Source organism: Diabrotica virgifera, chromosome 1, assembly GCF_917563875.1.
Source record: "Diabrotica virgifera virgifera chromosome 1, PGI_DIABVI_V3a".
NCBI lineage: Eukaryota > Metazoa > Arthropoda > Insecta > Coleoptera > Chrysomelidae > Diabrotica > Diabrotica virgifera.
The window spans coordinates 122,306,667-122,332,759 of record NC_065443.1 but is presented as its reverse complement, the minus strand read 5'-3'; the positions used below and the strand labels follow the sequence as shown (position 1 = coordinate 122,332,759).

The window sequence follows — 26,093 nt, the reverse complement described above, 5'->3', positions numbered from 1 at the left end:
TTTGGCAATAAACGAAAAAAGCCAAAATTTAGCGTTTTTTGATCTTCAATTGTTTATAACTATGTATATCATCAAAATCGGCTGCAGGAAACATATAGGTGATTATTATAGATGTCCACACTACTCAAAAAATTTGGTTTCGGCCTGGAGGGGGTTGTGTCACCAACAGGCTATTTTTTTTCCTTATTTCTCTGAACTAATATGTTATATGTATTATTGTGTATCAATTTATCAAAGATAGAATAAAAATTTTATTTTTTAATATAACGCGGGCACATAAATTTGATACACCCTGTATATTGATTTGTAAATATTTATTAGAAGTTAGCTGTCACGCAAGGTGGTTTCTCCTTAATGAAATTTTCCATAAAGAATTAAAAACATTTTTGTAAATAAAAGTGGAGTGAAAGTTATTTAGGATTATAATTTTAAACCGATTGTTTATTACGGAAAAGGGAAATCCACAGGTAGATGTAATTATTAGTTTTTAGAAAAATAGAGGTAAAGAGAATTGGGATTTTAAATATGTTTGTTTAATGACAGGAATATTTAGATAATTTCCGAAAAGTCATTAGTTTTGAGTAGAAGTATTGTTTGAAGGAATGACTGGGTTTTTCGATTGAAACAGAGGGAGGTGGAGAGAGAAATGTTTCTGATTGGCTTGGCAATTTGGAATGGGGAAAGTTTTGTTTGAATGTTGAGATAGTTTTGGAAAGAGGAATTCATTGTGTTACCGGCATCCAAAAGGGGCAGTCAAAAGTTTTCGTGAGTAGTTCAGCAGCAAGTACTAGTGTTTTGTTTTGATAGTGGGAGTAGCCGAAAAGTGGTACGAGAGACAAATCAAATCGAGAAGAAATATCTCTTTGATTATGTACAGTCCAAGAGAGTAAGTTACAAGAATTATCATAAAAAAATTATTTGTGACACCAAGTAAAAAAGATACTAGGGTCTCAGGAGATTATTGTTGAGAGAAAGAGAGGAAAGAGTTTTGGAGTTTATTGAACGAGTACTGGCAAAAAAGAGGCCTGGCTTGTGTTTTGGAGAAATAGTTGCTGGTATCCTGCTGGATTGTTTGCTGAGAACGGAGAGGGCTTTGATTGGTAGCCTAACATAATCAACAAGGAAGAGCTGTTTGGGTCAAGAGGAGACATCATTGTGTGTGAATCAAAAAGGTCAGTCAATAACCTATGTGATAGACTTTGTTTTATAATCAGAAGTTAAATTTTTTTACGTAAAAGCATATGCATTTAAGATTCCAACATTTCAAAAATTTAATAGGAAGTATAAGTAATTTGCGAATACCAAATTTGTTTGTTTAGCTTGTTTTATTAATAGTATCAAGAACAAAGCGATAAATATTTGTTTGAATTAGATTAATTTATATGGTAAAAGTTTCTTTTGGACAGTTATGCCCACAGGATTTAATTTTTAAATTTACAGAGCATTGCTTTTGATAATAAAGTTATTTGTATGTGTTTATTTATGATTTTTCTGTTTATTTCCTTTTCCTATTTTATCCCGATAAGGATCAACTAAGAGATACTGAAACCACGAGAAAGGATAAGTATAACCTAAGAGAATTTAATTAATTTTTTTTTTTTGACAAAAGGCACCCTGAGATTTTTTCTTAATAATTTTTATGTATGATTTGCGTTAATTAAATAATTGATCAAATAAATAATAATTAATATCAAAGTAATAGAAAGCAGATCATAGCAGTATATTGGTGTATATGTACCTACTAGATTAATTGATGCTTCTGATTGATTTGATTAAACTTTTTTTTTAAACAAAAAGTTATTTCCACAGTTTGGGTATGCCTATCCGTGGCGACAGTTGACGATAATCATGGCAATCTTTATCGTGTCTGTAGCAACACGGAAAAGCTACAAAACGTTGTGTTGAACCAGGTTCTAAAGTTCTTTACAGGATATTCTTCTTCCTGGATCTTATTTTCCAAATATTTTTCCTTGCAGGATATCTTGAAAAAGATCATATCTGGATTCATTTCGCATAAAGGGTCAGAAGTACTGTAGCTTACAAGATTTGATGGTGGTCAGCACTCAGCACCTCTCGGTTTCTATTCATTTTTCTGAGGACCTACTCATTTGTGACTCGGTCAGTCCACGGTATCTTAAGTATTCTCCCATATAGCCGTATCTCAAATGCTTCCAATATTCTGCACATACCTTCATATTATGATTTCAACGCCATAAAAAATGACAAAGAGCACTTTTACTTTTATACTAAGAAAGAAGTTGTGGCTCTTGAAGAAAGCCCTCATCCGGCTGAAGGTGGATCCAGCTTTTCCAATTAGCGCTCATATCTTAACTGATCTCCTGGTTGTTGGTCCATTCTTGGTACCCAGGTAATTGTAGTACTTCACTCTTTCTGCTGGGCTTTGGTTGATGTAGATCAGTGGCGGCCGGGCAGGGTCGGCAGGGTCGGCAGTGCCGACCCACACATTTATAGATATAAATGTTTTTAATATTTGTATCTGTGAAGTAAAAAAAATCTGTCAGATAATACAGACTAAATTTTATTCATGGTTTTTAAAATAATTTGATCAATCCGAGCGTTAAGTGATCCCTGCGCATAAAAGACTTCTCAAAAAATGAATGATCCGAACCATTCATCTGACTTTTCGGCTAGCCGTACCCAACTCTCCGTAGCTTGACGATTTACATGTAAAACTCAACGAAATAACAAGTCGATGAGCAAGCGAAAGCGAACATACGTACATTCTCTCCGTGGGCATTATAAGCGGTCAGGTACGGCACTTTTAAATCTGCCGGTCGGTGTTTCATTTGGAGCATCGCATCGGCAGAAATTGTCAAAAATAATCACGCCGTTTTACGTCATTTGATATTGTAATTTTTTTAAGTTGTCAGGAATTATCATTTAGTGGACATGATGGATCGAAACATTTGTTAAAAATCAAAGTAATTATAGAGAATTAATAAAATTGTTTTAGAAATATTTACTTTCTGATTCGAAGTGTATTCGTAATACAGAATGAACTAATACATATTATAGTGGAACTTGGTTATAGCGTCATTGAAGGGTCCAGTAAAAAAATGACACTATATCAGAGTGACGTTATAAAAGAGGTTCAAAAAAAAGAAATTTTAACCAGGCAAAATTTTATTACAGCATTATTTGCACTATTTTATTACAGCAGAAAATTTGACTCTTTATGATGGCACTGACAAATAAGAAATCATAAACTGCCAAGCTCACATAACTGTACACAAAGGGATAATGGGCCTTTTTCACATTCTTGGAAGGAGCAATGTAGCAAAGCTGAAAACGCATTGCACTTTCTTCTTCATAAAATGAAAAAACAACAACCTACTGTAAAATTTTATGACGCTATAGACGAGGGTTACTTTATTTTTACCGCTAAAACCGGGTTTTTAATAATGTTATCGAATATTTTTTGGCCGGACCTATTAAAAATTGACGTTACAACCGAGGTGACGTAACTACCGAGGCCGTAATATACAAGTTCCACTGTAATCAAATAGTTACATTTTGAATAACGTTATTGAATCTGAGATTTAGGGCCGGTTGTTCGAACGCTAATCAACAATGATCACTATCAAATATTTAATTACTGTCACAACTGTCAATATCAACTTTGGTTGGGTTGCTGAAAACATAATTGGTTATAATTATGAGATTAGTTAATCAATTAACATAACAATTATTAACATAATTGATTAACTAATTTTATAACTGTAATCAATAATTATGTTTTCAGCAACCCAATCAAAGTTGGAATTGACAGTTGTGACAGTAATTAAATATTTGATAATGATCATTTTTGATTAGCGTTCGAACAATCGGCCCTTAGAAAACCATTTGCTTTTCGCTGGAAGTAGATGAAACTTCTGATTATCATGTCATTCACAATTATCAATTATTTTTGTTCGATACGCGTTACGTGGTAATATTTATGAGAGGTTTTTAGGTCTTAGAGACGTGAGTAAAAGCAATAAGGCAGAATATAGATTTTTGGTGTTTTAAAGAACAGATTAATAGTTATTTATGATATAAGTGTTAAAAGTACACATTTAAGGCACGCATGTGAAAGTTTGTAAAATGAGCGATAGCAAGTTCTGCAATTCACATGAGTGCCTTAAAAATGTACTTTTTAACACGCATATCATATAATATTTTTTCTACAAACATAATTACAGGACAATATCTACAAAAACTTTTACTTGAACGTGACTGACATTCCATTTTTATATTTTTTTGACATTACATCAAAATTGTCTATACGGTCAATACGAACTGCAGTGCCTTAAAAATATTTTAAAGCACTAGTGCCTTAAAGTAGCATTTTTAACGCTCGTATGGAGTGCTAAAAATTGCATTTTTAACACGGTTGTAGAAAAAAATTTTTGATATCAAAAATAAATTGGTAGGGCAAACTGGGGCACTCTTATGACGGCGTTGCTGTGATGTGTGGTGAATTGAATGGTCTCCAGGCAAAAGTTAAAACTATTGCATCACAAGCTTTATTTATTCACTATACTATGATGCGCATATAATGAATTTAGTTTTGCATGTTAGTGTAAAAAAATAAAGAATATCGTCTTTTCTTGCCAGTTTAGCTCACGGATTACTGCTTTAGAACAAATTTGTTTCGAAAAAACAGCGAAAAGTTTGTCAGACGCGATGAAATTTTAAATCTCGGTTAGTTTTATCTAAGCAGATTATCTCTAGTAGTTTTAGTATCTGTAGCAAATTTTCGTAAACAGCTTTTGAAAGTTTTTGATTTTATTATCGAAGGCGACGATTTTGAAAGCGACGATACCTCGATCCGTGAAGCAATCGGTTTGAGAACTTTATTAAATGATTACTCTTTTAATATTCTTTTAAATATTTTTAAGACAGAGTTGGCCCAAGATATTTATTGTTGTTCAAAATCAGTCAACTGACATTATTAATTCCAAAAATAGAATACGAAAGCTGGTGCAAAATCTCAGAGATTTCCGTAATGATAGTAGTTTCCAATATATACGCAGTGACGTTTTGGATTCGCTTGATATTTCCGAACCATCCCAAAAAAGACACCGACATGATACATATCTCGAAAAACGAGTAGGTATATCTTGAAATTTTGGATACCTACTATTATATGCAAATAGATACTCGTTTTTCGAATTTTGAGGATTTGCAAATTTTTGACCTCTTTTACGATTCAAAATTTAAAAGTTCCCTTTGCCAAAGAATGTCCAAGATATTTATTATTACAAGTTAGGTACTTAAAAATTATGCCGCTCCAAGTATTTTCAGAAAGTGGGATAAGTTACAAAATATGTATGTATAATTCTATGTAGTAAGTACTGCAATTCATTACAACAAACTGTTCATCAATTTTCTTATTACCACCAATTTCTGCCTCAAATAAACGGGATTTATCTTGTCTCAAAAGAATCAACACGTATTATCGAAACACCATGAAACAAGAGAGAATGTCAAGTACATCAAATAAAAAAAAAACAAAAAACAACAAAATCTCCTATGATGATTTAAGCCTTTTAATTTGATGGTATACCTATATGAGGAGACAAAAAAAACCTTGCCGACCCTGTCTCCAAGGCCACGAGTCGCCACTGTGTAGAGTTCACCTTCTGTTATCTTTCTTCGATGATTATCATGAGCTTTGTCTTCTTTATGTTTATACTGAGTCTATATTGTGTAAGACTGCGTACGGGATTTTGTTGGACTTATAGGTCTTCTAAGTTGTCCGCAAATACAATGATGTCATCTCTATATCTGATTTTGTTCAACGGGTACCCGGTTAGTAGAATGCTTTTTTAATTTCATACAAAGCTTCGCTAAATATTCTTTAAGGGTAGAGATTGAAGATTAGAGGGGACAAAATACAGCCTTGCCTCACTCCACGTACCTATGCTTTTCATGTATTCGGCGTATTAACTTTCAATTCTGGGATTTAGGGTCTGATTCCAGTAAAGGTTTCTAATTATTTGCAGATTTTTGTTGTTAATTACTGCTTCATTAAGTATTTGTATGATCTTGGGGTATTGTACTCGATCATACGCTTTCTCGTAATCAACCAGACATGCGTATACGTTGCAATTGACACGTCTCTGTATCTCTGAAATAATATTCATACTGAAAACAAAGCCTTTCTATTATCTCGATGGAATTAAATGTCTGCTTCAGAGTAGTAGTGACTCTTTTTTCTTAATAGTTTTTTGGTTAATATGTACTTTCATCGCACGGTGCTCTCCAGATATAGCATACTGTTACAAAACTGATTTTTTCTATGATCTTTTAGGCACTAATGTTTAGTTTTAGTTGACTTTATTTATTTTTAATAACTTAGGTACTTCTAAACAAATGAAAGACACTGAATGTATATCCTTTATTTGACAAACTACGATATCTAATTTATTTATTACACTAAATATAATAATTTATCTACATAATTACAAATTCAAAAATATACCGCGCCCGATACATATCAAAGTACACCGACGTATTCAAATTCACAATTAACTGCTAATTTCAAAATACCTCTCATTTATACAATGCTTAATCAGCTCGAATACAAAAGAATTATCCAGAATAAACCAGTACAGTGAAACCTGCCATATCCGGATCAATGTGGCGACAGACCGATCCGGATATGAAAAAATCCGGATATCAAGACCACTACTTCTTTTATAGTCTCTGAAACGTTTTCTCCTTCATACATTCCAGTAATCAACGCCGTCAATAACTTTCGTCGATAGACACGTTTTATAGATTGTAAAATACATTATTTCACCATCTTTTAGTTCTTCTTTTAGTGCGTTGTCCAACAGCAGGACTGCCTTTCTCGGTAGATTTCGGTAGATCCGGACGGCGCAGAACCGTCCGGATATGGGGAGGTCCGGATATGACAGGTCCGGATATGGCAGGTTGTACTGTATTTACATAATAACTGAAAGCACGTAAAATCGAATTTACTAGTACAATAACAAAAGAACAATTATTAGAAAAATGTATGTAAACAACTCGACAGAAATCTTTCTTTAAATTAGGGTCCCTCATAAATAGTGTGACCAACTAGTCCGAAAAATCCGGGACATGGCCCGAATTAAGAGGTCGTGGCCCGGCGTCCCGGATAAGGCTTCCGGGCCATCCGAATTTTCAACGTTTTGGTAAAATGCTACTTTGAAATTTTGAATAGGTTATTTTTCTATGAATTTATATCCAATTGAATTGGTAGGACGAAAAAAGTCGACAATTTCTAGAGTGTAATACTAATACCACATTCAAAACGTCCACATTTTATATCGTGGTAGTATAGTTCTACGAAAACTCAAACTGTGAACATTTTTCGTCTCTGTATTTTAATTATCGTCTTCTGAAAAGACGAGCAATATTCAGAAACAATAATAATTCATGTATACTGTATACATCAACATAATGATGATATTAAAGTTCTATAAAATTAAAAAAAATGGCCCGAATTTCTTTGAAATGTCCCGGATTTCAGGTATTTTTTTCAGCCGTGTCCCGAATTCGACTGAATTAGAGTTGGTCACACTACTCATAAATCATTATATAGGGTGTCCCAAAAGTAGTGGAACGGTCGAATATTTCGCGAACTAAACATCGGATCGAAAAACTGAAAAATATGTATTCAATCATTTTCAAAAATCTATCCAATGACACCAAACACCAACCCCCACTACACCCCTAGAGGTGGGGTGGGGGGTAACTTTAAAATCTTAAATGGAAACCCCTAGTTTTTCTTGCAGATTTGGATTCGTTACGTAAAAGTAAGCAACTTTTATTCAAGACATTTTTTCTAACTGTGGATAGATGGCGCTATAATTGGGAAAAACGATTTATCCTGATACCATAGGTAAATTATAGAAACGGTCTAATATCTCGAGAAATACACTTCCAAATGAGAAACCAAAAAACCGGTTTTTAATATTTTTCGAAAACCTATCGACAAACACCAAAAATGACCCTTCAACCCACCCCCTGGAGACGGGGTGGGGGGTAAATTTAAAATCTTAAATAGCAACCCCCACTTTTTATTGCAGATTCGAATTCGTCATGAAAAATTAAGCAACATTTATTCAAAACATTTTTTAAAATTGCCAATAGATGGCGCTAATAAATCGTATTTTTCCAATTAAAGCGCCATCTATCAACAATTCTAAAAAATGTTTCGAATAAATGTTGCTTAATTTTTCATGACAAATCCGAATCTGTAATAAAAAGTTGGGGATTCTGTTTAAGATTTTAAAGTTACCCCTCACCCCACCTCCAGGGGGTGGGTTAGAGGGTCATGTTTAGTGTTATTCGATAGGTTTTCAAAAAGTATTAAAAACTTTTTTTTTGGTTTCTCATTTGGAAGTGTATTTCTCGAGATATTAGACCGTTTCTATAATTTACCTATGGTATCAGGATAAATCGTTTTTCTCAATTATAGCGCCATCTATCCACAGTTCGAAAAAATGTCTTGAATAAAAGTTGCTTACTTTTACGTAACGAATCCACATCTGCAAGAAAAACTAGGGGTTTTCATTTGAGATTTTAAAGTTACCCTCCACCACACCTCCAGGGGTGTAGTGGGGGTTGGTGTTTGGTGTCATTGGATAGATTTTTGAAAATGATTGAACACGTATTTTTCAATTTTTCGATCCGATGTTTAGTTCGCGAAATATTCGACCGTTCCACTACTTTTGGGACACCCTGTATAAAAAAGGTTACTTGGTAAACATCTTCGACGTCTGTTAGGCCGGGAGCTGAAAATAGTCGGGTGACATAATTATGTCGCAATACGTTTATATTTCGATGAGAGATACGAGACTGAAGAAAATTATAAAATCGGCAACATTGCTTATGACAATGAGTTGCATTGCCACTGTAGAATCGACAAATGATCGAATAAATCCGCGTGACTCGGGTGTGAAAAGCGGGGAAGCAGTGCTGCCATTTATTTGGTGTATTCCTATATCTAACTTAAAAGTAAACAAACGGTAGCTCCAGGTCTCCGTTTCTTTGGCAAATTAAACCATATTTTAGTTACAAGCATGTCGCATTCCAGGCAGAAATTAATTTTGTCCGGAAAATGATTTTTTTCGTCAAAAAGCATTTTCCTCGAGACCTTTCTCATGTAAGTATTTTATCAAAATACATACGTAATATTCTTTTTTAGAATCTTTTGGATGAATTAAACACATATCAACAACTAAAAGATGCCCGCATATCCCAAGCTCTAGAAAGCATGAAAGAAGCAAAATACTTAGCCAGATGTACCGAACGTATATTCCGAATTGCTCAGACATATAAGCAAGCAGCACAAGTTGATTATTCCGTCGAAGAAATACCACACGGACCACTACTTCATAAAACATTTATGACTAATTCTTGTGTTACTGTGAGTATCCCATTTAGAGTTTACACACTGTATTAAATATTTTATTCTTCCTATAGTTTTCGGTAATCCTCTGCTGTAGGATTCCAGGTTGCGAGGTCGAGGGTTTTTGGGGTCGCTGAACAAGAATTCGCCATCAGAACCGACCCCCGGTGAACCTGGTGCTGAAAAACCCTCCAGACTCCAGATGATAACATGTCTTAGGAGTGACCTTGGGTACCAGGTGGTGCGGGGGTTGGCTCTGTTGGCGTACCTACTCGTATTTAGGACCCCAAAAACCGCCTAGTAATATATTTCCATGCATTTAAAACCGAAAACCTTCGAAACTTCAGAAGATAACGTGACTTACCAGTGACCATGGGCACCAGGTTCTCCGGGGATCAGTTCTTATGGTGTATTCGTGTTCATTAACCCCAAAAGTCCCTCGTGTAACCTGTTTGTATCAATTTAGTGCCAAAATCTCCCGAACCTCCAGAAGGTGACGTGACCCTAGACACCAGGAGCTCCGGCTGTCGGTTCTGATGGCGAATTCGTTTTCAGTAACCAGACAAACCGCCCAAGTAATCTATTTGCATCAATTTAATGCCGAATACCCTCGAAATCCAGAAGATGACGTGACTTAGCAGTGACACTGGGCACCAGGAATCGGTTCTGATGGCGTATCCATGTTCAGAGACTCCAAAACCTCCATGTAATCTGTTTGCATCAATTTAGTGCCGATAATCCTCGGACCTTCTGATGACGTGCCTTAGACACCAGGTGCTCCGAAGTTCGGTTCTGATGGCGTAGTTGTGTTCAGGGACCCCAAATACCCCCCGAGTAACAAAATCTGGCCCTTATACCCAGGCAACCAAATGACGTCAATAACGTCGAGGAAACGTCAGCTTTTGGTTGAATATATACACGTGTTTGAACGTCTGAACGTCTTTTGTAGGTGATTTTAAATACATAAGATTAATGACGTTAAAATACGTTTAAAAACGAGTTTTTATTTCAGGCAGCTCAAATCTGACGTCACAAAAATGGGAGGAGCTTAACGAGTTAATGCTTATAATGTAATAATGTTGTATATTGACGTTTGTAAGCTTAAATTGTCATAAGAAATTTTTCATTTATTGTTTACGTGCTTTGTGTGATAAAATAAGACTTTTGCAATAGTTCTTCTCGAAAACGGTTTGAGGTTATGTGTTTTGTTTTGTTTTGGTGATTATTTTCTGTTAATGAACTAATTATGTGTTATCGAGTTTAATTAAATTAATTTGTTAATAAATTATTTATTAGTTTATATGTTGTTTCAGTTTTGACACACTAAGTATACCTAGGTATATAAAATGTTAAAATTCTATAATGTTGCATTGAGGGTACCTATTGTAATTCTATGCATTTTATAGTCTGCCATTTGATTTTACTTTTAGCCTAAAAGCTAAATTTAAAACAGTTAAATGAAAAATTGCAATACCAACAATGCCCATACGATTAATTATTATTGTGTATTTTTAAAACCATAAAATGAAAAATAATCTAAAAAAAACTACGTTTTTTATATCACGTGTTTAAAACGTGATAAAAATGACGTCAGTTGTGGTGGGACATATTCACGTGACTTTCGACGTCGAAAAAACGTGACAAACTGACGTGGTTTGGTGATAATTATGACGGCTTTTCAACGTTTTATAAACGTTATTTGGTTTCCTGGGTAATAAGCTTATTTTGACATGTTTATGCACTTTTGGATGCATTTTATGCACTTTAAAATGCAATTATGCATTTGCACCCTTTTTCAATATTATACTTCTTTACTGATATCATGCTGAACACAATGCAAAAAGTTGTAAGTCTCTAGGTTTTTAGTGCTAAATGCCCTGGCCATGGTCTAGTAGATCGCTATCGTAGTAAAGAATATCGCTATAATTACAAAATATGTTTTAGCCTCTGTTTAAGCAATCGGTGACAATAAATGACGAAAAAATTGTCAGAGAAGATTCCACCCAACTTGTATCTCCGAGGGAGTCTGCGCATTTGATGAATTATTATGACGTAACATCTTCTTCTGTCATGGCTCTACCTCAAAAATATTTTAGCCCTTACTAAATATCTTAACAAATATATAATTATACTTGTATTTTTTACAATGTTGTTTTAATTCATTCATCAATTTGTCTGTAGGAAAAGAAATAGAGAAGAAAGATAAAATAAAAATTCAATTTTTATTCAGTTGCAATGCGAAGGCAAAACCGTATTATTTTTCACTTAGAACAGGGAGCGCCGTAACATTTCTTTGATGCGATCGTAAAATACCGACAACAGATGGGACGCCACGATGTTACTATGTTACGATGATACGCAATGCGGTCCAATCAGGTCCAGACTTAAAATGCGACGGTGTTACGAAACGAAGTTTTGTTGCATGTCTCTACGCCACTGGCGAAGCGTCCATGTAACCACTGTTACCATTGGTAACAGTTAAAAATCTTGCTAATAAATATTTTATGACTACTATGAAATAATTACATTTATGTATATTTTTTACCAACAGAAATATTTTTGTTAATAGTAATTCAGTAAATAGCCAACTAGACGCACGAAAATATTGGCGAGATTATGTGAATCCGTTGCACGCAGGAGGAACCTCGTTATCGCTCGGGACTAGCTCGTTTCTGAAAATTTTGAAGGAGCGACGACGACGGCTCTAGAGACGGCGCGTGGGCACGCTGTGTATATCAGTATTGTAACCATTTTTTGGTTTGGTAACGTTGGTTTAGTTTAGTATCTATTACAGATTACAGAATTACAGTGTGCGTGCATTTAAACATAGTAGAGTATTGCTGTGTATTGCGTAATTGATCAACTCCTTAAAAAATCATTCTCCTTGTATATTTTTTCATATATAATTTTGAAGAAAAAAATAAGATTATTGAAAATGGAAGAATTAAAATATAAACAATAGTTTTCAAAAACTGTTCTTTTTCCTACTTTCTCATTTTTTTATGTTAATTTTATGGTAGAATAATACGTTTAGTTTGTTTATTATACCTATTACATATATACATAATTACATATAGTCCGTCCGCTATAACTTTTCCCATGCGGTACGATTTATTTTCAATCAAATTAATCAAAATATAAATTGAAACGAACGTCGTTGTGTATATACTGTATACTATATACTACACACATCGGCGTAATTTTCACTTTCTGTTTTGACTTAATTTGATTGAAAATGAATCGTACCGCATGGGAAAAGTTATAGCGGACGGACTATACATATAATTTGGGAATAGTGATTTGTTTAATTTTATCCCACAGGATTGAAAACAAAAACTTATATTTAGGAGGTTGAAAATAATTTTTTTTAATAAGATTTTTTTACATCTTGTTTTGGTAACACTTTAGAAAAAGTCACGCGTCGGCACTGCTCTACGCACCTTTATACGATTACTATAAGCAAACTGACTTTGACTTATTTGTGCCCTTTGAGTCCCTAATTTGGATGATAACATTCAGTAAACACTGCATTATTTTTGTAACTAATAATAAAACAAATATGATTAATGAAAATGATTTATTTATAAATAAGTAAATACATACTTACAATCGTAGAGGAAAATTACATTTACTTATTATTATTATGACATAATGTACCGTTTAATGGACATGGTAATAAACTCCTGAATAATATAATCTATTGATATTAATGTAAACAATTGTCCCTTTGCTGGGCATACTTCAAATGAAGATCACAAGTGGAAATCATGAAAACAAATAGTCACAAATTATCCTTATACAGTGAGCACGTAAAGGTTGGAATAAATTCATTTTCTCGAGAATGGATGATTTTGGAAAAAAATCCCGAAACGGATCAATTTTTATTTTTAAATTACGACTTTTTGGCGTATATATCATACTAGTGACGTCACCCATCTGGGCGTGATGACGTCATCGATGATTTTTTTAAATGAGAATAGGGGTCGTGTAATAGCTCATTTGAAAGGTAATTCAATTCTCTATTCAGTAATATTAACATTAGCATAATTATTTATACAGGGTGCCCAAAAAAATTTTTTTGGATTAAATTTATTGACATAAAAAGAAGAATGTATGTAATTTAATTAGTTTAAAATACATTTTACTGCTCTCAGAAAACTAAAAAAAATGTTTATTTGAAAAATAATCATTGCTTTTCGCTTAAATTAAATGGTCAAACTGTCACAAGGCTGGTGGGTGGCGGCTTTAATATTGAATTTAAGCAAAAAACTATATTTATTTGCCAAATAAACATTTTTTCCTGTTTTCTGATAGCAGTAAAATGTATTTTGAATTAAATAAATTACGCACATTCTTCTTTTTATGTAAATAAATTTAATTTAAAAAACATTTTTTTGGACACCCTGTATAAATATTTATGTTAATGTTTACACTATTGAACAGAGAATTGAATTACCTTTCAAATGAGCTGTCACACGACCCCTATTCTTATTTAAAAAAATCATCGATGACGCCATCAATCCCAGATGGGTGACGTCACTAGTATGAAGTATATGCCAGTAAGTAGTAATTTTAAAATAAAAATTGACCTGTTTTGGGATTTTTTTCTAAAATCGTCCATTCTCGAGAAAATGAATTTATTCCAACCTTTACGTGCTCACTGTATAAATAATTAACATCTGATAATGGAGCGAACATGACATAGGAGATTCTTAACTTAATGGATCAGGGAAGAACCTATAAAAATACTGCCCTAAATATTTATATCAGGAATAAAAGAAGGCAAGCTAAATGGCTGTTATTGGCAGAATGTACCGAAACGGAAACATTGGATACATTCAATATAGGTACACAAAATAATAAAACACACAACTGGCTTCAGCAGGGGCAGTAGAAACATATGGACGTTAAAATCCACAACCACAATACTAAACAAATTAGAAGCATTCGAATTGTGGTGCTATCGACGAATCCTAAAGATATCGTGGGTTTCGCACACTTCCAATGAAAATGTGCTTCAAATGAATTCAGAACGTCTGCTCATAACAGCATAAGAGGAGAAAAACAGAATACTTCGGCCATAGAATTAGAGGACCTAAATACAATCTACTTTGCCTTATAATAGAAGGAAAAATGGAGGGAAAGAGATAGATTGGTCAAAAGAAACTTTCAAGCTTGCGTAATATGAAACAATGGTGTGGTTCCACAGTAGAAGAATTATCTCGCGCAGCAGCCGAGAAAGGTTTCAGGAACTTGTTAATAACGTGTGATCCAAAATTATTGTTACCATAGGTGGCTCTGAACGACAGAGATAGCTATACAGTGCATGTCTATTCTTAATTCAGATATACTTTCCAGTTTACGTCAACTTTGCGGTGTACGTCAACTTAACCAGAAAAGTTAGGTTATGTAGAGATCTTTTTTGATTTTATTTATTATTGTTACTTATAATTCTGTTAATTCTTTTTAGATTTGATTAAAGTTCTGGTTTTGACTGATTTTTTATATTTTATAATGTTAATCAAAATTAATTGATAAACCAATGATATAAATTCAGATTAAAACACGACATACGTAATTTTTTGCACGGCTAGTTTTGATCCCAATAATTGTGGATCGCTCGTTATGATGACTGCCAACGTGTGAATACGAACCCGGCACCTAAAGAAGAAATAGAGACATAACAGGCAGTTATGGAACATAGTCAATAATCGAAAAGATTCTAAAGAAGGTGAATTATTTTGATCAACAAAGAATCAAACTTTGTTATCATTTGGAAGACGACAAAACATTTTTGAAATTAGTCATATACAGCATTGAAGTGTTAAAGAATAAAATTGCTTCCAGAAGATCAGGTTCATAACAGAGCGGAGACCGAGATGAAGAAGGATGAGAGGCAGACCAAGAGTATCCTTCAGAGAAAAAGTGGACGAAGCAATGGAGAGAAGTGATCTACAGGAAGGAGACTGGCAAGACAGAAAGAACTGGAGAGAACGGTTGAGTGAAGTAATACAGTGAAAACTGTGGAAAGTATACCTGAATTACTTCGGCCACATAGCTAGAAGAACGGGGCCATGGAAGTACTGGCAGTAGAAGGAAAGGTAGAAGGCTGAAGACCAAGAGGAAGATCTCTAATACGATAGCAAAAATAAGAATGAAAATAACACCAAAACATTTTATACGGGAAATCAACGAGGAAAAATTCAACATAGAATAACTGTGGAACGATTCTACAAGAGAAATGTACCAAAGGAGGCTAGCACAGAAGATACAGCTGAAACAAATAGACGACATCGAAGATATAAACGCGAGCTGGGAGAAAATTAAAAACAACATTGAAGAGGCAGCAAAAGAAGCTCTAGGAAATCGCAAAGTCATACTGAACAAAAGAAACAACAACAATACACCATGGTTCAGAAAAGAAATAAAAAAGAAATGTAAAGAGAAGCGAGAAGCCTACATGAAATATAAAACATCAAACACTCCAGAATCCAGAGACACCTATAGAAGAATACGAAATGAAACAAAGCAATTAGTAAGAAGAACAAAAAATGAACACTGGGAACAGTATACAAAAAGGATGGAAAGCGACTTCTACGGAACACAAAAACAAATATAGAGATTCATAAGAAACCAACGGAAAGAAATGGCAGAATTGAAAGAATACAATAACATTAGCAACAATTAACATTAGCAACAATTAACATTAGCAATTAGCAAAAGAATGGGAAAGATACTTGACGGAACTGTTCAAAGGAAAGGAAAATAATAATCAAAACAGTAACCTACCTGAATTAAGACACGAAAGAGAAATCAGTTTTCAGGAAGTAGAGATAGCCATAAATTCACTCAAGAATAGAAAGTCGCCAGGACCAGACGGATTAACCAACGAGATTCTAAAATCAGTAGGAGAAAGTATAACCCTAGAGATGACAAAATTTATACAAAAACTAATATTGCACTGCAAGATACCAGACGCATGGAGAAACAGCATAATGATACCAATGTTCAAGAAAGGAGACAAAGAAGACCCCAACAATTATAGAGGTATAAATCTACTGAACATCGCACTTAAGCTAACCACAAAAGTCCTAACCAACAAAATCAATAAACAAACAACTTTATCAGATGAACAACAAGGATTCAGATCCGGAAGATCCTGCGTAGACGCCGTATTTATACTGGGACAAATCACAGAAAAGGCCATTGAGTACAATAAACCAGCATATCTATGTTTTATAGACCTGACAAAGGCTTTCGATCGCATCCAAGTCGAAGACGTCTTACATTTACTGTATAGAAGAAACATACCAATCAATATTATACAAACCATCGAAAACATATATTTTCATAATCGAATACAGTCAAAGATAAATGGAAAACTAACGCAGTTATAAGTAAAATAATAGAAGCAGTTCGTAAAGGTCATGGTTACACAATGGGGAACAAAGAAATCCAAATATTGTGTTATGCAGACGACGCCGCAATAATCGCCTAGACAGAAGACGATCCCCAAAGATTAACACACATCTTCAATACAACATCCAAGAAATACAATATGATAATATCAGCAGAAAAAACCAAATGTATGACAACATCTAAATACCCACTACGATGTAAAATCGAAATTGATAGGAAAATAATAAAGCAGGAAGCAAGGTTTAGATCTCTGGGCATAGATATAACCAGTTACGGAGATGTTGAAGAGGAAGTACGACAACAAAGCTTAAAAGCGAGTAAAGCGGCGGGATCCCTTAGTGACACAATCTGGAAGAACAAACACCTAAGACAAGACACAAAAGCAAGAATCTGTAAAGCAGCAATTAGACCTATATTGACATACACGGCGGAGACAAGACCTGACACATCTAAAACGAGACGACTACTAGAAACAACAGAGATGAAAATACTCCGACGAATATCAGGGAAAAGTCTGTTGGATAGGGAGAGAAGCCGAAAACATAAGAAGATCATGCAATGTAGAAGACATAAATGGATGGGTGACAAAACGGAAAAAGGAGTGGAACGAACACATTAGTAGAATGGCAGAGGATAGTACGAATAGCACGAGGTAAATCACCAAATGGACGAAGAAGTATTGGCAGACCAAGAAAAAGGTGGTGCGATAACTTAAACAATTTAGGAGGCTAATATTGAAGAAGAATCAGTCATTAAAGCCTACATACAAGAAGGAAGAAGAAGAAGAAGATAATGTTAAAATTATGGACCGACTACCTCAAAAGAATTGTGACCAATAGGATAGCATACGTGCAGAATAGGAAATATGGAGATATCTGGAGCAGGCCTATGTTCAACAATGGGGCTGATTGATAAATAATGTTAAAATATAATGTATTTATAGAGATAAGTATAATACTGTTAATCTTCAAGAATAACTTTTTCTTAAATCTTTCTATAGTTACGTTTTAATCTAATGATCAAGAGAATATTATCTTAATTAAAATATAGACATTTAGTTAATTACATATTACACAGCTCAAGTCTAATAAATTGTCTTCTTATTTTTTGTCCCCGAACAGTTTTTGAGTGACACACAGGTACAAGAGTGCTAGTTTTGAATATTTGTCATAGTTGGTGGAGATTCTTCTTCTCCTTTCTTGGCTCTACAACTCTTACTCATTATTGCATTCTTCCCTACAATGCCTTCAACAGGCACAATTATGCCCACCCCTACAATGTGGCTACCCACCCTTAGTAACATAGCACCACCCAACCTACTTCGCGAGCATGCATTGGTTAAAGAATACAACAAAATTATGGATAGTCGTCAACTTCTAGTCCACAACGACATCCCCGATAGTCTTGTAAATCGTCTCCGATCCAGGTTACCTCCCCTGGAATCCGCTCAAGCGCTGCAGCAATCCAATTTTGACTTAAATGCCCGATGGAGAAAAGAATGGGAAAGTAAGACAGACCTGCATTACCATAGTCTACCGGACATCATAGACAAACCTGTCAAATTTGAGCGTAAGATTTGGGCAGCCCTTAATCAAATCAGAACAAATAGTGGAAGATGCGATGACTCCCTCTACAGATGGGGTAAACTTCTCTCGCCTTCTTGTGACTGCGGCGCTGCAAGACAGACGGTCAGGTACATAAGTCAGGACTGTCCACTCAGAGCATACACAGGCGACACTACAGACTTTGTAATGGCAGCCGAAAGTTCAATAGAATATAATATAAAAAATCTGGATATCTGATTGTGATGAAAACCATACGCTGAATAAATAAATAAACTGCATCATTCCAACTTTTTATTGAGCGACCAACTCACCTGCCATCGGATGTTTTCCAGAAGGTTGTATTTAGTAGTCTTTCAACATAGTTAAGCTTTTAAAATTCGTATTATAGCAAATATTAGCATATTTATTTAAAACCTTCATTTATATTGTTTACCCTGTACACTAGGTGTAGATTTATCAACTTATCATGACCCAGCCAGAGACCTAGAGGATAAATAAACAAGGCCGCAGTCATGTCCGGATGTTTGAGCGATGTGATCTGGAATAACCCATATATGAGAATGGACAGCAAAGTTAGAAGTTATAAAACTTGCATCAGACCTGTTATGACCTATGGTATTGGATCGAGAGAAGACACCAATAAAACCAAAAGCATGCTACGAACAGCCGAGATGAAAACACTAAGAGCAATACCAGAGAAGATAAAAGGGATAAAATACAAAACAACATCATCAAGGAACAATGTGGCGTGCAAGATGTAGTAAGATGGAACAGGCAAAGACGAAGAGAATAGTTCGGTCATGTAAAAAGAATGGAGGAGCACAGACTACCAAGAATTGCGCTAGAAGAAAAACCAGCTGGCAAGCATCCACCGGGGAGACCACCAAAAAGATGGAGAGGTTGCTGGCAGTCTACCTCTCAAGAAATACCTACTTCAACGTCGGAATTAACAAATTGACAGATCTACAACAAGTATAAGAAGAAGAAGAGACCCTGTACACTCCGCACCCTAATAGTCATATTTGGAACTCCAAAAGAATTTCAATTAATTGTCGACTAAAATATAAAATATTATCGAGTCACTCTATCTGTTACGAGGTCCCAAGATATAGCCGGTAGTCAACATTGTTGGGGCACTCTGTATCTGTGTGATCTTAGGGTAAGAACAGAACAAGTGGGTCGAGGTGGAGGTGTAGGTCGCGCTGGATGCTACTAGTTAAGTCGCGGTCGATGTCGACAGCTCCTAGCAACCTGGTCACCTGCGCTATCAGTAGAGCTAGAACCACTATCAAGTGAAGTAGTTTAATGAAATTTGAATGACAAAAAGACTGTGCTTTTGCGATGTTGTGTCAGTCAAGTGATGATAGTGATGAAATGTCAGCTGTAAATAATCAGATCCTCATTCATATTTAAAAAATTTACTGAATTTTATTACTTTAGAAATTCAAAAATAAACTGAATACAAAAAAGGGATTATATAAAAAGTATGAACTCAGATAGCGCAGGTAATGACAACTTGGCTTCGAACGGATCAATCACAGGGAAGCATCCTTGTAATCCTAAAACAAACTCATTTTATTTTGTAAACCTCCTGGATGGCATCGCGCTAAACCTCCACCGCGACTTACCTGCTCTGTTCGCTTCCATTCATTACAATGTGTTTGTTTTACATGGATGTCGACATCGACCGCGACCGACACCTTCACTTCCACCGCGACCCACTTGTTCTGTTCTTGCCCTTATGCTTTTACTTGATACTTACATTTATTAATAATGTTCATATTAACCGATTTTACTTTACTAAACATCCATTATTTATGAAAATACTTTTAAAAAATGTTTTATTAAATATTGAAATTAAATCGTAAGGTCGTTTTTGTACAAAAATAAAAAAGTTAGACATATTTATACCTTACAATTATCAATTTATATGTTTCTTATGCAGAACAATTTATACTCAATTTTATTATATCAGTCAGATTGTCAATTTTAGTACATTACTATTATTTAAAGTTGTAGGTATGACTCTAAACACTGTAGTAGGGGAGCGAAGTATGCTAAATGTGCAGTCACTCGAGCGCTTTGGGGACCTATTGGGTTGTGAAGAGTAGGTCCTAAAACCAAAAAAAGTTAAGTAAAGTTTTCCATTTTAGTGGGCGCTTGCCATTTTTTAATTTAATTTTTCATTTCCAACAATGGTTTTTTCCGATTATAACGCCATCTATCCATAATTCGAAAAACTGTTTCGAATAAAAGTTACTTATTTTTGCATAAGGAATCCAAATCTGCACTAAAAAATGGGAGCTCCTATTTAAGATTTTAAAGTAACCCCCCACCCCATCTCCGTGGGGGGTCGTGTTTGGTGCCATTCGATAGATTTTTCAAAAATATTGAATAAGTGTATTTTACAGTTTTTCGATCTGATATTCATTTCGCGAAATATCGCGGGATTCGTATTTAAAATATTAAATTTACCCCCCACCCCTCTCCGTGGCAAGTCTTGTTTGGTATCATTCGATAGATTTTTAAAAAATATTGAGCAAATATTTTTTAGTTTTTCGATCTGTCATTCATTTCGCGAAATATTCGCTTTTTTCTTGTGAAACTTTGGGACTCGCCCATTTCCTTACGCCCGGCTCAAATCATCAGATTTTTGAAATATACACTCTTTTGCATGTACTTAACTTACCTTATCTTAATCTGACAATTTCGAATTTTTTTAAGGATAGATTTTGTTTTTCGGGCCCCCCTTAACGAACTCCCCTGTGTTAAGAGCCAATATATGGTAGAGGTACTTCTACAGGGTACCAGGTTTCTCCCCATATGTTAATCTGACGCGCTCGAGTAACTGCAAAAATCCCCGCTTGGGCTCCCCTACCACTGTATACAGTACTTAAATTTTTCTGTTTGACATATTAAATCAGTATAGATACATATGGGTAACAGAGAAAGTTTTATGTGTCTTCTACCGTCATTTATAAACAAGGAATTATATAAAAGATAGAAGGAAGAAAACAACACAACACCAAAAGCAGTCCAGCAACACCCACACGAAGGGACTCAAGATGACAACAATACCATTTATGTAAAGGGCTTATCGGAAAACTTAACAAGTACAACATCAAAACAACATTTAAAACAAGCAACACACTCAGATCTATCATGGTCAAAGAACTGCATCTGCAAAATACACTGTCGATCGACAATTTCTATATGGGAGAAACTACAAGACCACTAAGATTCAGGATAAAAGATCATGAAACATACATCAAAAACAGGGATTTTTGACAAACAACAGATATGCAAATATGCCAGGGACAATAAAAACTGAGTAAAATGGAAATATGCATCAATAATCATGAAAGAAACAGCCGTGAAAAAGTGACAAATTAAAATTAAAGAAGCAGCCCCTCATCCCCCTAAATTAAGAAAAGTGTGTAGCAAACCCATCAGCACAATGCAGCAGGCTTTGGATTTCCAATACTTAAAGAAAGTCCAGACGGTTTCACAAAGAACGAAATAGATGTTATCATTGCTGATAAGAAAGAAATTGTACAAGATGTGTCCGTTTTAAACAGATTTACAATTGGAAGCGATCACAGATTGATTCGAGCAAAAACTCTGTTCAGCTTAAAGAATGAACGAACAAAAATGATAAAATCAGACAAGCGTAAATGGACCCCGCCTGAAAATACAGACCACTTTCGTGACATCATTGACCACAATCTGCAACAAATCAACGACGAAACACAGGTCGAAGTTCTAAACGAAAGTATCGTAAATGCGATTAAAGAAGAGGAAAAGTTGTGTTGTCCTAAAAGGAAGAAAATACATGAAAAAATAATTCTCAACACTAAAAATCTTATAGAAGAAAGCAGAACGCTGAAGGACAGGTATAACACAAACTACGCAGAACTACTCAACTCAGTACACAATAAACAAAGAGATCCGAAAAGACATAAGGCTACATAACATGAGAGAGGTGACAAGGGTGGTAGAGGAAAATAGAAGTCTGAAAGTTCTAAGACACAACATGTCCACAGGAAAAAAAACATACATAAGTTAAGAAATAAACAAGACGACATTGTGACCGATAAGGAAGAAATAGTGAGAACAGTGGAAGACTTCTACAGACAACTTTATGAAACAAGTGAATCCGATGAAAGACGCCCTTTACCAAAAATAGAGAATCAAGGCTCAGAGTTAATGCCGAACATAACTTTTGGCGAAATTAAAAATGCGCTTCAAAAGGTAAAAACAATAAATCGCCAGGTGAAGACAAAATAATGACTGAAAGCATAAAACTAGAAGGAAATAAACTTTTACTGGCACTTGCTAAATTATTCAATAAATGTCTGTGCGAAGCGATAACACCGACGCAGTGGAACAACGTAGGAATCGTCTTACTCCATAAGAAGGGAGAAATCAGCGACCTTAGAAACTACCGACCCATTAGCTTGCTGTCACAAGTATATAAGCTATTCACAAGAGTTATTACCAACAAACTACGAAGTAAGTTGGATTTCTATCAGCCAAAAGAGCAAGCAGGTTTTAGAGCAGGATGTGGCACAAATGATCATGTACAAGTAATTAAGAACTTAATAGAAAAGAGTGTTGAATATAACAAGCCATTAGTCCTGATATTTGTTGACTACGAAAAAGCTTTTGACACCATTAGTCATCAAATAATGTTAAAAGCCTTAACAGAGTGACGTATAGATCATCGCTATATAAACATGATTAAATACATCTATCAAAATGCGATAGCAAGCGTGAAACTGACAGATAAAAGACCAACGCATTTAAAATAAAACGGTGAGTGCGACAGGGAGACACAATTTCGCCAAAATTGTTTACAACATTATTAGAGTATATGTTTAAGAACGCAAATCTGAGTGAAAAAGGAATTAATATCAACGGAGAAATACTTGGTCATTTGAGATTCGCTGACGATATTGTTCTTTTTGCTGACAGCATCGATGATGCAGTATCGCAACTGGAGAAACTATACCTAGCCTACTTACAAGTTGGATTAAAAATCAACCATACAAAAACGCAAATCATGACAAATCTTGTGTTAAGCGAAAATATTTCAGTAAATAGCATGCCTATTGAAGAAACCACCTCTTATAAGTACTTAGGGCATGAGATACGCATAGGAAGAGATAATCAAACGTGCGAACTAAGCCGCCGCATAGGACCCACTTGGGTGGCATTCGGCAAGCTGAGCTACATATGTTCTTAAGTCAAAACTGCCTATGTGTCTCAAAAGAAAAGTCTTTGATCAGTGTGTGTTGCCAGTACTTACCTATGGTGCAGAAACTTTAACAATAACCAAGAAAGTAAGAAATAAAATTTGTGTTATCCAAAGAGCCATGGAACGCTCAATGCTAGGCAATTATCTTCGGGATCGAATTACGAACAGGGAGATAAGACGGAGAACAGGAGTGACGGATACCAAAGAAAAAATTATGACCCTAAAGTGGAACTGGGCTGAACACATAGCTAGAATGTCGGATAACAGATGGACACAGCGAATAATACACTGGAGACCAAGACAAGAAGCATATCGAAGTAGAGGTCATCCGCCAACCAGATGGTCTGATGACATAAAATGGATCGACAAAAACTGGATGCAAACAGCAAAAAACAGAAATGCATGGAAAAAAACTAAGGGAGACCTATATCCAGCAGTGGATAGATCCGAGTTAAATGATGATGATGATTTAAAGAAAAAGTCAACAATATTGGATGACAAAATGTGAGACGCATGTCTTCTATCATATACAATACATATGCAACACACAATACAATACTAATGCCCGATTTCACCAACGATACCTAAACAGTTGCCTTATTAAGTAATTCTTATCGATAGGAACTTCTTAAGTCAATACTTAGGAACAATCGCATTTCACAACTAAAAGAACTGCTTATCTAGGAAATGCTTTCCTAGGTATTACCTAGGGTACGTTTGAACTATTTTTGATAAATAAAAAGAAGAATAAGATGACATTTTCTTACTTTTTCGATTATTTGTCATTATTGTTTGTTTGCCAATTTGGTATTATTCAGTTTTGTACTATTATAGTTATTTTATTTAGTAGTTAGTTATTTGTGCATTAAGTTTGAAAATAATAAATATAGTCTTGTATGCTATTTGTGTATGTACAGTGAAATGGAGGAAAAGAAGAGTTGTAAATTTCACATATGACGAAAAATTGAAGTTAGTTGAATTGCCATTATTGAAATAATTTTAAAATATATAATATGTTGAAAATTGCCTTTTATTATTAATTTTTTAATGACACACTTTTAGTTATATCATGAATGGGTTTTTGAAACACAACACTAGTTTGTTAGGTAGTAGGTAGACTACATAATTTTGTCAATAGACCTGTAAAAAACTCCAAAGGATTTTCTATATTTTCCAACACATATTATATTAATAATATAAAAGAAAATACAAAATTACAACTAATAATATACCTAATATTACAGAATAACAGAAACATTAAGGTAAGAAGCAAATTATTGACAAACGTCACAAGTACATTAGTCAAAATTGTAAAAATATAACCCGACTGTCAACGATAAGTAATACCTAAAGTTTAGGGAGATCGAAATCCGTATCCTAACGTAAGGTAATGATTAAGTGGTTTAGGCAATTCTTATCGTATGGTGAAATCCCTTTTAGAGTTAGGAAGTACCTAAACCCACTTAGGTAATTCTTAAATATTTAGGTATCGTTGGTGAAATCGGGCATTATACTCCCAGACACACAACCTTGTAAAGTACAAACACACAGAATAATCAGAATTTTATGTACCATAGGGCATAAAACATCCACCCTCAGATCTTTTCCGCCAAAGCATGGCTAAGTACAACACATTGGCCTACAACACCATGTCCAAGTAGATCAACCTTAATTTTGACAACACATAACCTCCTCAACAACTTTATGGTTACGCACTATTTAAAAACAATCTTCCTTGTTAACACATTGCATGCAGATGTCTGATCCTAAGACTTAGGTATACTCTGAATGGACAAAAAAACACATATTAAAAATGTGTATAATCAATGGCATACATGTGCGCGTGCGCCGTCCGCACATTGGTGAAGGCAATGTATGTGTATCATGTGGCTCACATGTATGTATTTCCGGGGTGGAAATCGAAATTGTCATTACAAACAACTGTGGCTAATCCCATAGATACACAATATTTATTACTAAGGAAGTAAAACTTCTCTTGTAGGTAGATGGTATATAAATTTATTAAAATTTTTCTAAAAAGATCCAAGTTGGATTAAAGTGGGTACATCACTAGTACAAAACACAAACGTTGTCGGACTAATCAGTCCATCATCAGATTGAAACTTCAGATCCAAAGTAGTTGGAACTAGCTACATAGGTAGGTCGAATGACCTTACCATTATAAAAATTAAGCCATTTAGGCTACAACAATTTCGACAATAAGTCGATGTTAAAAGAATACAATTAGACTATAATGGAGTCTTCATCTTGGCTTCAAACTCTAAAGTCAGTTCAGTTTGAAGCCAAGATGAAGACTCCATTATAGTCTAATTGTATTCTTTTAACATCGACTTATTGTCGACATTGTTGTAGCCTAAATGGCTTAATTTTTATCATGGTAAGGTCATTCGACCTACCTGTGTAGCTAGTTCCAACTACTTTGGAT

At 34.7% G+C, this 26,093-nt stretch overlaps 1 protein-coding gene across 1 annotated transcript in view; it reads left to right on the top strand.

Annotated features, from left to right (window-relative positions):
* Positions 1-11,553, top strand: part of LOC114324351 (uncharacterized) — a 94,681-nt gene extending 83,128 nt beyond the window's left edge. The window contains exons 13-14 of the mRNA XM_028272154.2: positions 9,203-9,424; positions 11,351-11,553. Of these exons, the coding sequence (XP_028127955.1) occupies positions 9,203-9,424; positions 11,351-11,512 (384 nt within the window). The 3' untranslated portion in view covers positions 11,513-11,553. The remainder of the gene's footprint in view (positions 1-9,202; positions 9,425-11,350) is intronic.
* The last annotated feature ends 14,540 nt before the right edge of the window (positions 11,554-26,093 follow it).